The sequence below is a fragment of the Dermochelys coriacea genome, chromosome 9, assembly GCF_009764565.3.
Source record: "Dermochelys coriacea isolate rDerCor1 chromosome 9, rDerCor1.pri.v4, whole genome shotgun sequence".
In the NCBI taxonomy this organism is placed as follows: Eukaryota; Metazoa; Chordata; order Testudines; family Dermochelyidae; genus Dermochelys; species Dermochelys coriacea.
In genome coordinates, this window is record NC_050076.1 from 55332945 (window position 1) to 55344695 (window position 11751).

Genomic DNA, 11751 nt, shown 5'->3' on the forward strand with positions numbered 1-11751 from the left:
AATGCTCAAATTGGGCCCAGGGAGCACTGTTGAGCAGCACGTGATGTTTCTTCTACAGCCCTTCCAAGCCCTGCTGTCCAGCTGGATTTTGGGTCTGGATTGGTCACGAGGTGGCCCTGTTTACATCTTGGAAGCTCGTCTTGGCCATTTATCACAGAACAATCACACGTGCTGGAGGGATGCTGCCAGGGGTGAAAGTAACTTAAAGAACTTACCGGTATGCCAGAGTCCTGAGTGGGGGCGTGGCCTCAACTGGAAGAGGCAATTTAAAGGCCCCGGGGCTCTGGCTGGGAGCCCTGGAGCCTTTAAATACCCCGGAGCTCCCAGCTGCAGAGGCAGCTGGGAGCCCCGGGGCTCAGGGGTGAATTAAAAGGCCCGGGGCTCCAGCTGCCGCAGAGCTCTGGGCATTTTAAATCCCTGCTGAAGCTCCACTTCCAGAGCTCTGGTGGCGCTTTAAAGAGTCCGGGGCTCCCTGCAGTGGCAGGCGCACTGGGCCCTTTAAATCATCGCCGGGGAAGCTGGTCCAGTCTGGCATGGCGTACTGGCTTTTGCCGGTAAGCTGTACAGGACTGAACAGGCTTACTTTCACCTCTGGATGCTGCACGTGTAAACCCAACCCATGCTACAGAATCACTGTCTCATGATCCCCAGAGAAGAGAATCACCTGCACACTGCAGGAGTTAATAAAACTGGTTGGAATTCACAAGTGAAACAACAGTTTTGTCTGCAGTTTGTGCATTTGAGAGTTCTTGGCTCTGCACAATATTAGGGACTCTCCCGTGAAGGGGCAGGTATTGCATGACAATTGGGGCACTTGATCACAGGGCTCTCAGATCATAGAACCTCATTGTTTCCCTTGTCCCCTTCTGGGTTCTGCATGCAGCTGGCAAGGCTGGGCACAAGAGCTCAAAGTCAGCATGCTGAGTGAACCAGAGTGGGGCCTCATTTGGGAACAAGACATAGTGGGGCCTCAGATTAGTCTGTACAACTTCCATGGCACACAGCACAGCAATAGAGGAGCATGACTGGCTCACATATATTGCAAACCCACTCTGTTCCCTAGCACAGCACAGCTGCAGGGCCACCCTGGGCCCCTTGAGCAGGACCCAACACTCACTTTGCCAGCCAGCCAGTGCAGTCAGCAGATGGGCTGGATTTACAGATAAGCTCTTAAGGCACATGCAAATAATGGTTTCATTAACAAGGCCCCTCCCCTCTCCTGCTCGGTAACAATTTGGCCACTGATTAGCACCACAGAGACTTTGCCAGCTTTGTGGAGCTGAGAAACAATCAGGAGAAACCATAACTGAGAAAAACAGCAAGTTCAGTCATCTCCAGCACACACCGAGCTCTTCTCCATGGGCTGGAGCTGCTCATGGTCCACCTGATCCTGTAACACAGGGTGTGAGTCTCTCCTCTGGGATGCATTTCCCCTTAGAGTACAATCCATTATCTAGGGGTAGCAACTACAGCCAGCTTTCCCGCTCAGCTTGTATCGCTGTTGGCAAAGGAGAAACAGACAGCCCCTGTGGGGCTGGGCTAAGCCTGGGGACTGGATTCACCATGGAGGTTGGAGTGAAGCAGTAAAAACTTTGACACCCAAGCCCCTCTAGGACAGATGGGACAGTTGTGAAATGCTGCAAGACACTTTGGAATGGGCTGTTTCACTGAGCAGTCACTGCTTTGCCTTTCTATTTTTAAAAGGACAGAGCATGGATGTTCCAGGGGAAGAAATTAATGTGCCACTAGAGACAGATGCCTAGTGGGGACTTGCTCCACTATTTGGGAGGTAACATTTGTATTCAATGGCGGTGACATGACAGGGTTTGAGCCAGAGAGTGGACAGACATGTGTGGGCGCAGCCCTGAGACTCTGCAACAGCACCAGCCCTTCCGGTGGGGAGCGAGATGGGTGGATGTCTGGCTGCACTGAGGGAGCAGAACGGTGGTGGTGATTTCCTTCCCCCCTGGGGAGATGGGCTGGGGAAGGTCAGGAAGGAGGGGTGTGCGCTGGGTGGAAGGCATGTGCCATTTAGGTCATACTTATGGCACAGTATTGGAGCCTGTGATCTGATGACCAGCAGCAGAGTGGTGTGCATGGTAGCTGGCGACGTTCTCTGGGGGCTTTCACAGCCAGGTCTCCAGGGGCCAGCACTGAGGGATTGCTCTCGTGTGGCCAAAACAGCTGGTACACTTACACAGTGGCATGAAAAGCCCGTGGTGCCCCCAGCAAGTGCTTGCTCACATATCACAGATGGCCAGGTGTCTTCAGTCCCAGTTCCTGTCACTCTGGCCGTGGGAGGGGCCCAATGGAAGGGAGAGATGGGCAGCGGCTGGGGGATCCTCTCACACCCTTCACTCAGCTCTGGGGCTTGGTTCACAGCTGTGGCTGCCCTTCCCCATTGTCTTGTGTCTGTTTGAGCCCAGGCACAGCCTTCCCCCCTTGGGGGTCCGGTATTTGCTCTTCGGGCTGTAAAGAAGGTTCTTCTGGAAGAGCCTAGGGATGGTCCCCTGGTACAAGAGAAGGGCAGCGAGCATCCCTGGAAGCAGAAACAGGGGGATTAGGCCATGTCATTTACCATCTCCCTGTCCCATACTTTGACACACACCACCCAACCTCTCCTCGGGCCAGATGGTGCCTGCCCCAACTGGACCAAAAGCTGCTGGAGTCCCTGCTACTAGCCCACAGTACTGTCAAGTGCCAGAACAGCAAGCGGATTTAACAGAGAAGTGTTCCACCTGCAAAAGCGGGGCTGGGATCCAGGTCACAAAAGGATGGCCGAAGTGAATCAGTTTTCTTTGGAAGCGGCCGTCTGGTGCTGCAGAATACAAGCTTCATTTCACAAATTACATATCTGGGGCTTATGGCTGTGAGGATAACCTTCAAATTACAGACCGAGTGAAATCGCCACAGCATGGTCTTCCTGAGTCTGCAGACAGCCTGCAACAACATAGCTCCACGAGGTGTGATCATCACCATGTCTTTAACCCTGTCATCTCTCCCACCCCTCTCAGTCCCATCTGCCTCATGCTTTGCAAAGTGCCCCCCGCCCCAGCCAGTGTTTGGCAAATGACATTTAATGCGGCTCAGTTTTGGTGTGGCAGAGTTCCGGCCTGGCTGATGGGGAAGAGGGGTGCTGGGAAGGGCAAGGAGCATCTGGCTCCAATGGCAAGACTAGCCTCCCCCCATAATCAATAAGAACACAAGGAGTTGCCACGTATCAGCCGGAGTTCCCAATTTCTATGCTCAATACTTGTTCCTTTCATGCAGGTTCACTAACATGGCAGACATGCTAGGGAGACTCCACCCCAGCCGCATCCTCTGCCCCACTCTCTAAGTTGTGGTCAGCACCTACTCATACCCTGAACACAGCTCACCTGTGAGGGGTCCCAGCCAGTAAACCTGGATGTATTCTTGCAGAATGTTCCCAGAGCAGTGAAAAGTAACCATGGAGGCCAGAGTGGGGTTGAAAAAGGCCCCTGTGAAAGGCCCAGCTGTGAAAGAAGAAAACAAATAGTGTAATGGGTCTCACTTGTTTGACATGGATTTGAACAAATGGGTATTGGGCAACAGGCAAGATTAGAGAAGTTCTACTGTGAGAACTTTGTGTTTGAACTTTCTGAAAAAGCAGAGTCAAGTCACCTTGAACAACTTTAACTCAGCCCAATGTGCCTGCCTCCATGTCAAATAGATACACACACACACCCCGCCTCCTAGCTGCACAATGTCCAACCTCTGAAACGGACAGTTCAAACCACGAACCCTACTAGCACTGGACAGCCTGACCCTCATGTCCACTGTGGCTAATGCTGCAGAGTATACATTACCTAACCGCAAGGGTAAACAGCATATAAGATATCTGCAAGGAAAGGTGATGAGTGAGAAGTGAAGGGTTAAACTGGCTATAAAACACCACCACCTAACAGTGGAAGGTGAAATGACTGCTGAATGGTGTTCCTGGTGTGCTAGTGCTACTGTCTTGTCAAGGAGCTAGAACTAAAGATGATCTCTGGAGGAGACCCCACTGCCACAGATGAGCAGGCGAGTAACGTGCAGCTTCACATGTTGAGTACATGCAGCATAGCAGGGCTGAGTGAGCGAAATTGTTAAAAGGTGACTTGGTCACAGTCTACAAGAACCTATGTGGGGAAGAGATTTTTGACAGGAGACAGACAGCTTTTCAGTCAATAAAAAAAAGGCATAACAAGGGCCAGTGCTGGGAAGCTGAAACTAGATAAATTCAGACTAGAAATACAGGGTTTAAAAAAAAAATCCACTGAAGGTAAATAATGACTGGAACTGACTTGCCTAGAGGTGTGGTGGATTCTCCATGACTTGAAATGTTTAAAATCAAGACCCAGATATTTTTCTACATTGGTTAGGCACAGAAATCCCTGAGTGAAATCCTTTGATTTGTATTACACAGGGGGTCTGGCTAGATGGTCCCAATGGGACCTTCTACCAATGAATTACCAATCCTGGAGATGTATAGTGTATAGGCAGTGCTTAATTTGTGCTGGGACTTGCAAGGGCTGAGCCCTGGCACCTCTGAGCCTGGCAGTTCAGAGCCCCGGCAGCACCACTGGGCTTGGCCCATCTGTCATGAAAGTAAAAAGAATTGTTTGAGCCCCACCCCCTCCTTCATTACACATTAAACATTGTGTCTAGGTGTCTAACTACCAAGATTTTGGGAGGAGAGTGGGTGGTCACACAAAGGTGGGATTAAGATTGTTTTGTGGGGGGGGAGGTGAGGAGTGGAGAAGAGAGGTGACCTTAACTGTGCATTGCTGTGCTTCCCGATGTTTATTTTGGAGCATAAGCTTCCCTTTGAATTTTCCTGGCTTCAAGGCATGTGTGTTGGTAACTCTTCCCCTTTGGTTTATGGATCTAGAATTACAACCTTATCTCTATATTAGCAGCTGGGTCTGGTAACTGCCTTTGGTTCTGAGCTATTCTCCCATCCCCTGAGTAGTACGTCAGCAACACCCTGATGTACAGCACTGATTTGAAAGCTCAGTGCTGGTCGGGGGCTTGACAATCCCATTTGGGCCAGTCCTCCAGTGTCTCCACTGAACTGTACCCTAGCTTGGCTCCCTCCCACTAAGCCCCTCTCCCCCGTGACAAACACATCCTTCTATCCTGGGCTGGGGGTATCCGGGCTCAGTGTGTAAAATGGTATTGTGCTTTGGGTCCTAGCCTGGGATGCAGGTTCAAGTCCCTGCTTCATCACAGACTCCGTTTGACTCAGGCAAGTCACTCAGTCTCTTTGCTCCCATCTGAACAATGGGGATAACAGCACTCACCCACCATGCGGGGGGCTGGCTGATGCGCTCGGATATTACTGTAAGGGGGGGGACCATACAAGAGCCACAGGTAGGAACATTTGTCCTCTATTCAGTGCTGCACTCTGTTCCCCTAGCATGCAAGGGGCTCCTAATACGTAGTGATGTACCAAGTTCATGGGAAGCCCCCTCTTGAGTAAAGACTGCCAGCTGTACCTGCTCGGATGCTGATTTTAGCAACATGAGTAGAGTTGAATCCAAACTAGCACTGGCTGTGAGCTAACCACTACGTAGCTGTAGGTCCCTAGAGCTGAAAAGCCAATGCATTAGCTCCCCGAGTTTCATCATCTTTCTTGTATTTACACCCAGATGTTACGGGGGGGGGGGGGGGGGAAGGGAGAAAGAAATGTAGAAAGCTCCTCACCTGTATAAGCCAGGGTGGTCACAGTCACTGCCAGGATGGACGCTCTGTACAGAGGATCGTTGTGCTGGAACTTGAGAGCCACCAAATGGAAAAAGAAAGAGCAGACGCCTTCCACAAAGATGCCATGGTACAAAGAGGTATGGATAGAGGAATTGCAATCCAGGGCCATTAGATTCTGGATGAGGTGGAAGTCAGTCAGCTCCCAGGACCAGTAGTGCGTGGTGAGAATCCCAGCTGCTTCCATTCCCACAAACTGGACCAGAAGTTTGACAGCAGTAACAACAAAGGAGGAATCCATGACCAGGAATTCTTGGAGAGACACAGTGGGGTTAGCAGAAGCTCCATCAAAAGACACACCATGAATCAAGTAGAGAATGAAGCGGAGGGTCAGAATCACATCTGGGCCAAAGCCACCACCCCAGGGACCAATCTCCGTCAGCATCCTCAGCTCAAGGCAGCAAGCACACAACTGTAATGAGCTGACCAGTTCTCTGACAAGACCACAGTACACTCCAAGAGGCAGAAGTCTCTTGGAAACCTGCCTGACTACCTCACAAATAGCCACAACTGAGAGAAAGGCGGCAATGGAAACATTCAAACCAGCCATAACAAGCCCAACAGAGATGGCAAAGCATGAGTGTCACTGTCCAAAAAACAGATCAACCTTTTCTTCCTCTTCTTTATAAAGGCACTTTTAAGCCAACGTGGCACAGCCTGACAGGCCCCCAGTCAGCAGGGTCAAGGGAGTCTTTGGGAAAATCCACACATGTGGCTATGCAAAGCCATTAAGGAGCAGACAGTGAGATTCTCTTACCTACAGTATCAGCTGCAGCCAATGTTGTTAATGCTTGCTGCTCTCTGCTACCCCCACCAGCCTGCCTGTACCTGTGCCTTCACCCCTAATCAAAAGGGAGACAACCACAGACCCCATGTGACTCACGTACCCTCTCCGCTCCTTCTGCTTTAACCATCAGCACTTGCTGCAATTAGAGAACCAACGACCTCATCCTGGGGTTTGTTCAGAACTTGTCTCCAAAGTTACGCTGCTCGTTTGTTTTACAACTGGATCTAGCAAGTGGGTCCAGCATCTCTCACTCCATGGTAGTAAATCTGCGAAAGCCCAGCTCCTGCCCCAGGGTTATTATTTGTGAGGCTGTGTTATGAGCCTTTGGCTGCTTTGTTCTGGCCCAGCAGGTCATTCACCGCATAGATTTGCTAACTGGAGCAGAAAGCAGCACTTATGTCATCTTTGCTTCGGGTGGGCAGAATATTTGGGCGGCTTCTCTCTTTGTTTCAGTGTTCGGAATTGATTATTGTACAGCACCTTAATGGTTTTTGGATAGTTAGGAGCAGGGAGCTCACAGTGAAAGCCCTGCGCAGTTAACGAGGTGGTGATGAAATGCAAAGGCAGCACAGAGCTTGGGTATGTGTAGGGAAGGAGAACAGATAGAAATCTCTTTGCATATCCAGGCCAGGGAAGGCTAACTACATGGAATCCTGAAGAGTCTCATCACTGCATTCCTTTTAGGTCTCCTCCCTCCTCAGCCTCTAAAATACAACTGTATCCTCTAGGCTTGAGAAGTGAAGGGCTCTCCTCTGAGAACCAATGTTCCATGTTGATCAGGTGGAAAGGATAAACTAAAGTCCAGGTTTGTCTTTCATTGCCCTCTTGCCCCAGGAAGACAAAGCGTACCCTAGGAAGCAGCATAGAGTTGTTATTGCATGCTGGATACAACAGAAAGAGGATGGAGGGAACTGAGACACCAACAAGGAAAAGGAAAACCAGAGCAAGGTTGATTTAGGCTTGGTCTACAGTAGTCTTTTATATTGGTATAGCTACCTCTCTCAGGGATGTGAAAAATCCACATCTGAGAGATGTACCTATATTGATCTAACCCCAATGCAGACAGCACTTGGTTGATGGAAGAATTCTTCTGTCGAATCCATCTTGGGAAGGTGAATTACCTACACCGACAGCATAGGTAGCATCTACATTGAAGCGCTACAGCGGCTGTAGCATTTTCCCCCCAGCGATCCATGAGTAGGAGACAAGCTCAAAGACAAGTTCCCAGCTCACTCTCCCAAATGTGATAGATTTATTTGATCCCCGTCTCTAGAGGAGCAGTGGAATGGACATGCTTAGCTATGCACTCCACCACCATGTCCTGAACCCCCTGAAACCAAACTCCACGCAAACTGGTCTTCAATCCAGAACTGTTTTAAATCATGGAATACCTGAGGAAAGCAATAGCAACTAGCAGTGACGCGATGCACCTTGCTTGTTGCATATACAATTCCAGAGGCCTATAGCAGCGGGTCGTCTCTAAGTAGGGTTGTTCCTAGTGGGCCACAGAAAGACATTAAGAACTAAACTGTGGCAGGGTTGAACGAAGGAGATGTGTGATTTGAACTCTTATGATGTAGACAATCAAATGAACAAACTGAAGCATGGGCCTATGAAAAAAAGTTACCTTTTCCATAACTGGTGTTCTTTGAGATGTGTTGCTCATGTCTATTTCACAATAGGTGTGCGTGCTCACCACATGCACCAGTGCCGGAAGTTTTTTCCCTAGCAGTACCCATAGGGAGAGTGCCCTAGCAACCCCTGGAGTGGCGCCTCCATGGTGCAGCATAAGGGGCGCTGCACTCTCCCCCCTCCCTCAGTTCCTTCTTGCCAGACAACTCCGGCAGAGGGGAAGGAGGGTGGGATGTGGAATGGACATGAGCAACACATCTCAAAGAATACCAGTTATGGAAAAGGTAACTGTCTTTTCTTCTTTGAGTGATTCGGGGGGAGGGATAGCTCAGTGGTTTGAGCATTGGCCTGCTAAACCCAGGCTCTGCTAAACCCAGGGTTGTAAGTTCAATCCTTGAGGGGGCCATTTAAGGATCTGAGGCAAAAATTGGGGATTGGTCTTGCTTTGAGCAGGTGTTTGGACTAGATGACCTCCTGAGGTCCCTTCCAACCCTGATATTCTATGATTGCTCATGTGTATTCCACAATAGGTTATTCCAAGCTATATCTGTTGGAGGTGGGAAGGAGTTCACAAAGTCTCAGGATAGAGAACAGCCCTGCTCCTCCTTCCTGGTCTGAGAGAGAACTGCAAAATGCGAGGTGAACATGTGAACTGAAGACCACGTGGCAGCCCTACAAATATCCGGAATGGGGACATGGGCCAAAAAGGCAGCCGATGAGCCGATTGTGCCCTAGTCAAGTGCGCCTTCTCAATTGGTGGCGGAGGGATTCCCGCCAGGCCATCATAGGTACGGATGCACAAGGTGATCCAGTTGGAAAGCCGCTGAGTGGAGATCAGCCAACCTTTCATGCACTCAGCCGAGGTGATGAACAGTTGCGAGGACTTTCTGAATGGCTTGGTCCACTCCAAATAAAAAGCCAGAGCCTGTCTCACATCCAGCATGTGGAGGCGGCGCTCCTCACTGAATGCATGGGGCTTGGGGCAGAGGACCAGCAGAAAAATGTCCTGACCCATGTGATAGGCAGAGACCACCTTCGGGAGGAATGAAGGAGGTGGGCGGAGCTGGACCTTATCTTTACGAAACACCGTATACGGGGGCTCAGAGGTCAGTGCCCTGAGTTCCAAGAACTGCCTAGCTGACGTGATCATCAACAGGAAGGACACCTTTCACAAGAGGTGTGACCAGAAGCACATGGCTAGCAGCTCAAACGTGGGCCCTGTGAGACGGGCCAACACCAGGTTTAGGACCCACTGGGGGCCTAACATACAGGAAGAGGCAATCCAACCCCTTAAGGAATCGGCCAGTCATAGCATGGGAAAATACCCTTTGGCCCTGCAGTGGCGGATGGAAAGCTGACATGGCCGCTAGGTGCGCCTTGACTGACGAGGGTGCCAGGCCTTGGGCTTTAAGGTGAAGGAGATAGTCCAGAATAAGATGGATCGGGGCAGCCACTAGGGAAATGCCCCACTCGTCCAGGCATCTGGAAAACCGAGCCCACTTTGCCAAGTAGGCTCGGCACATGGAGGGCTGCCTGCTTTCCAGGAGGATGCGCTGAACCCCTTCCGAGCACGTCCTTTCCTCCCTACCTAACCATTGAGCAGCCATGCTGTGAGGTGGAATGCCACTGGGTTGGAGTGGAGAAGAGCAGGTCCTGGTCCTGGTCCTAGGAGAGCAGGTCTGGGCGAGATGGCAACAGCCACGGCGGGGCAACCGCCAGGCCCGTGAGGGTCCCGTACCAATGCTGCCTGGGCCATTCTGGGGCAATCAGAAGGACCCGGGCCTTGTCCGGTCTTGATCTTTTCCAGGACCTTGCCGATCAGCAGGAATGGGGGAAAGGCATAGAGAAACTGGCTTGACCAGGTCAGGAGGAAGGCATCAAAGATAGTGCCCTGTCCAGCCCCGTTCTGGAGCAGAACTAGGGACAGCGACGGTTCTGCCGAGTCGCAAACAGGTCCACTGGGGGAGTTCCCCACACTTGGAAAAAAGTCTGTGTACCACCTCTGGGTGGAGAGGCCACTCGTGCTGAGAGGAAAAGTCCCTGCTCAAGCGATCCATCTGTGCATTCTGGGTGCCCGGCAGATGGAAGGCCTGTAGGAAGATGTCGTGGGCTATACAAAAGTCCCAAAGCCTGAGGGCTCCACAGCAGAGGATCAGGCCCCACCTTGCCTGTTGATGTAGAACACTGAAGCCGTGTTGTCTGTGAGAACCCTGACCCCCTGGCCCTCCAGGTGTGAGCAGAAGGCCATGCATGCCAGCCGTACCACCCTGAGCTCTTTGACATTTATGTGGAGGGTCAGATTCTGAGCTGACCACAGACCTTCGGTCTGAACGTTCCCCACATCCTGTGAAACAGAGGAAGCGTCTGTGCCCCTCAAATACATGAACGTGGAACTACGCGTCTTGCAAATCAAGGGCAGAGTACCAGTCCCCGGGATCCAGGAAGGGGATGATGGATGCCAGGGAGACCATGCAGAACTTGAGCTTCACCATGTACTGGTTCAGGCCTCGCAGGTCCAAGATGGGCCTGACCCCCATTTTGGCCTTTGGGATAAGGAAATAGCAGGAGTAATACACCTTGCCCTTGAACTCCTCCGGTACCACTTCCACAGCTCCTAGGCCCAGGAGCCGCCCCACCCCCTGCTCGAGCAGAGCCTCATGTGAGGGGGTCCCCCAGGAGGGATGGGGGTGGGGGGTCATTGGGCAGGAAGGAAGTAAACTGGAGGGTGTAGCCCTGGGAGATAGTGTTGAGGACCCATGGGTCTGAGGTCACCCGCAAGCACTCCGGGAGGAGAAAACAATCGATTGGAGAAAGGAAGCTTTATTGAGGGTGGATCCCTGATAAGAACTGGCAGGGTGCCCCCGGGCATGCTATCAAAACCACCTTTTCCCCGCTTGCTTGCTCTTGGAGGACCCAGGCTGGGGGGCAGGCCAAGACTGCCTTTGCGGACACCTCTTATAGTCCCGTGACTTCTTATAAGCACTCTCATATTTTGAATGGGTGGCCTGAGCGAGAGTCTGCTGCAGCTTGAACTTCGGTTTAGCCGGAGCCGGAACAGAGACCCCGAGTATAAGTATTCATGCCCCTTTGTGGGTACAAAATACTTGCATTCCTCTCTCTTAGAGATGGGGGTCAATGAGGCTGGAGTTTGCTACAGGGCATTTTAAATTTTCGCCACCCCTTTTGTGTGTGTGTAGGGGCTTTGTGCTGGGCGAGAAGCTGAGCCCTGATTAGGGCGCAGGGCTTTTCTGACTGGGGTCCTATAAAGGTAGCCAGCCAATCAGGCAGTGGCACAGACAGCTGCAGCAGCACAGGAGCTAGCAAACAGAGCTGTAAACAGGGGAGTTTGAATTGTGGTGCTTCTTTGGGGTTTGTTTTTGCTGTGGGGGGTGGTCTTTTTGGTGTGGCTTGTGTTTCCCAGATTAACAGGATTTAGGTGGGAAGGCTATGACGGATACGGAGGCAGTTGTGGGAGCGACTCCTGTAGTGGAAGACACAATGAGGATGACTGGATGTGGAAGCTGCGGTATGTACATGTTCCTGGAGGGGGGACCTTGTAAGAGTTTTGT

General features: G+C 51.4%; 1 protein-coding gene across 1 annotated transcript; it reads right to left on the reverse strand.

Annotated features, from left to right (window-relative positions):
- Nucleotides 1–425: 425 nt before the first annotated feature.
- On the reverse strand, nucleotides 426–6505 carry LOC119861710 (aquaporin-12-like). The gene is made up of 3 exons (XM_038417164.2): nucleotides 5707–6505; nucleotides 3378–3494; nucleotides 426–2539 (listed from the first exon to the last, which is right to left on the reverse strand). Exons 1-3 carry the CDS (start codon nucleotides 6311–6313, stop codon nucleotides 2355–2357), a joined length of 909 nt encoding a protein of 302 aa, XP_038273092.1. The 5' UTR covers nucleotides 6314–6505; the 3' UTR covers nucleotides 426–2354.
- Between the last annotated feature and the right edge of the window lie 5246 nt (nucleotides 6506–11751).